This window comes from Anopheles darlingi, chromosome 3 (genome assembly GCF_943734745.1).
Source record: "Anopheles darlingi chromosome 3, idAnoDarlMG_H_01, whole genome shotgun sequence".
NCBI lineage: Eukaryota > Metazoa > Arthropoda > Insecta > Diptera > Culicidae > Anopheles > Anopheles darlingi.
Window position 1 is genome coordinate 5740956 of NC_064875.1, and position 1545 is coordinate 5742500.

A 1545-nucleotide genomic window follows, 5' to 3' on the forward strand; every position below is an offset into this window, starting at 1 on the left:
ATCTAACTGGGTTTTCTCGGGAAGCAGAAGAAAGGGGCCATACGGTCGACTCTATCTTTGTGCGATTGTGCGTCTTTCCTTTTGCCCTTTGCTTCTTCTCTTTGTATTGTGTGTGTGTGTGTGTGTGGGTTTCGGGTAAGGAGCTTTCGGTTCGGTTCCGAATTAGAGAGGAGCCGGGCATACCGGGAATGGGAATTTGATTTTTCTTTTCGAAAGAGTCATTACTTTCCCTCCGTTTTTTTTCTTTTGTCCCTTTTTGTCGTTATTTTTTTTTGTTTTGTTTTCAGCTTTGTTGGTCTGGTCTGGTCCTGTTGTCTCAAACCCCTCCTAATGCTCCCTTTTTTTTTCTAGTGGAGTGCGAGAAGTCCAAAGAAAGGTAAAAGTGGTGGGTGACTGGTAGCGGGTGCTCATTAATCTTAATTAAACACACAACCACATTCACTCGCTGCCTCGCTGCGTACTCGGTTCGGCTTCGGTTTTTACAGCGCCACCGGAACCGAAACCGGAACAACAAACCTCTTTTCCCTCTCTAAAGGAGCGAGCAAGGAGATGAGGACTTGTTCCGGATCAACAATGTCCCCTCGAGGAGACCCCTGGAGAGACCAAGTTCCAACATCATCAAGAGTCTCAAGAGTACACTGAGATGCGACCTCAGAACAACACCGCCAAAAAAGGGTCACCGTGGTCGATGCAAAACAATAGGTTAATAGCCATTTTTCCCATTCAGCATTCGAGGCACCGATGGAGGCGCCAGGTAGCTCGTGTTTTTTTTTTCATTTCTTCATGACGTGGCGCACGGCCTACTACTACTACTACTACTGTCAAAACGCTTCGCTTTAGTTGTAAACACCGCGCGTCATGGCTTCCCGATTCCGTGTGTGCCACTTGCACGTCAGAATGCGCACGTACGTCCGGCGGAACGAAGCATTACAAAGCGCGTAGCAAACCGGATTGATGGTCGAGTTGATGTAGCAAAGAGCGTAGAAAAAATCCCACAACTCCTGCGGAATGCACTTGGTGCACGCGGTCAACGGTTTCAGCAGCACCAGTATGTTGTACGGTGTCCAGGTGATGATGAAGCTGAGCAAGATGGCCGACAGCGTTTTGGCCGCCTTCGTCTCCTGCCGTTTCTCTTGTGATTTTTTCTTCTTCTTCACCTGGCGCGCAGTTTGGGCGAGGTTGGCCTGATGGATCTGCTGCTGCTTCGACAGCGGCTTCGAGATGATCTTGGCCGACAGTGGCAACCGGAAATCGGTGGTCGCGGTCGATTGACGCCGTGTAACCGGCAGTATGTAGTCGGAATCGCGCGTTGGTAGTGGCCGCCGTGGTGGCACCGTCATCGACATCGGTACATCGTCCTGGATCATCTTGATCGAGGGTGCTCGCTCATCACCGGACCCACCTTCGGGTGGTAACCGGATCAGGATGGTGTAGACCGAGTCTTGGCTGACGGAACGCGAACCAAGCCGATTGCTGCTCGGTAGTGAACGGGAATCACGCGCCCCGTGTAGATCCTGTAGGTGCGCCAACGGGGGTAGCGCGGGC

General features: G+C 51.5%; 1 protein-coding gene across 1 annotated transcript in view; it reads right to left on the reverse strand.

Moving 5' to 3' along the window:
- Positions 1–799: 799 nt before the first annotated feature.
- Positions 800–1545, reverse strand: part of LOC125956281 (muscarinic acetylcholine receptor DM1) — a 44786-nt gene continuing 44040 nt past the window's right edge. Inside the window, exon 5 of the mRNA XM_049688002.1 lies at positions 800–1545. This exon is cut by the window's right edge and continues 96 nt beyond it. Coding sequence (XP_049543959.1) covers positions 837–1545 — 709 coding nt within the window. The 3' untranslated portion in view covers positions 800–836.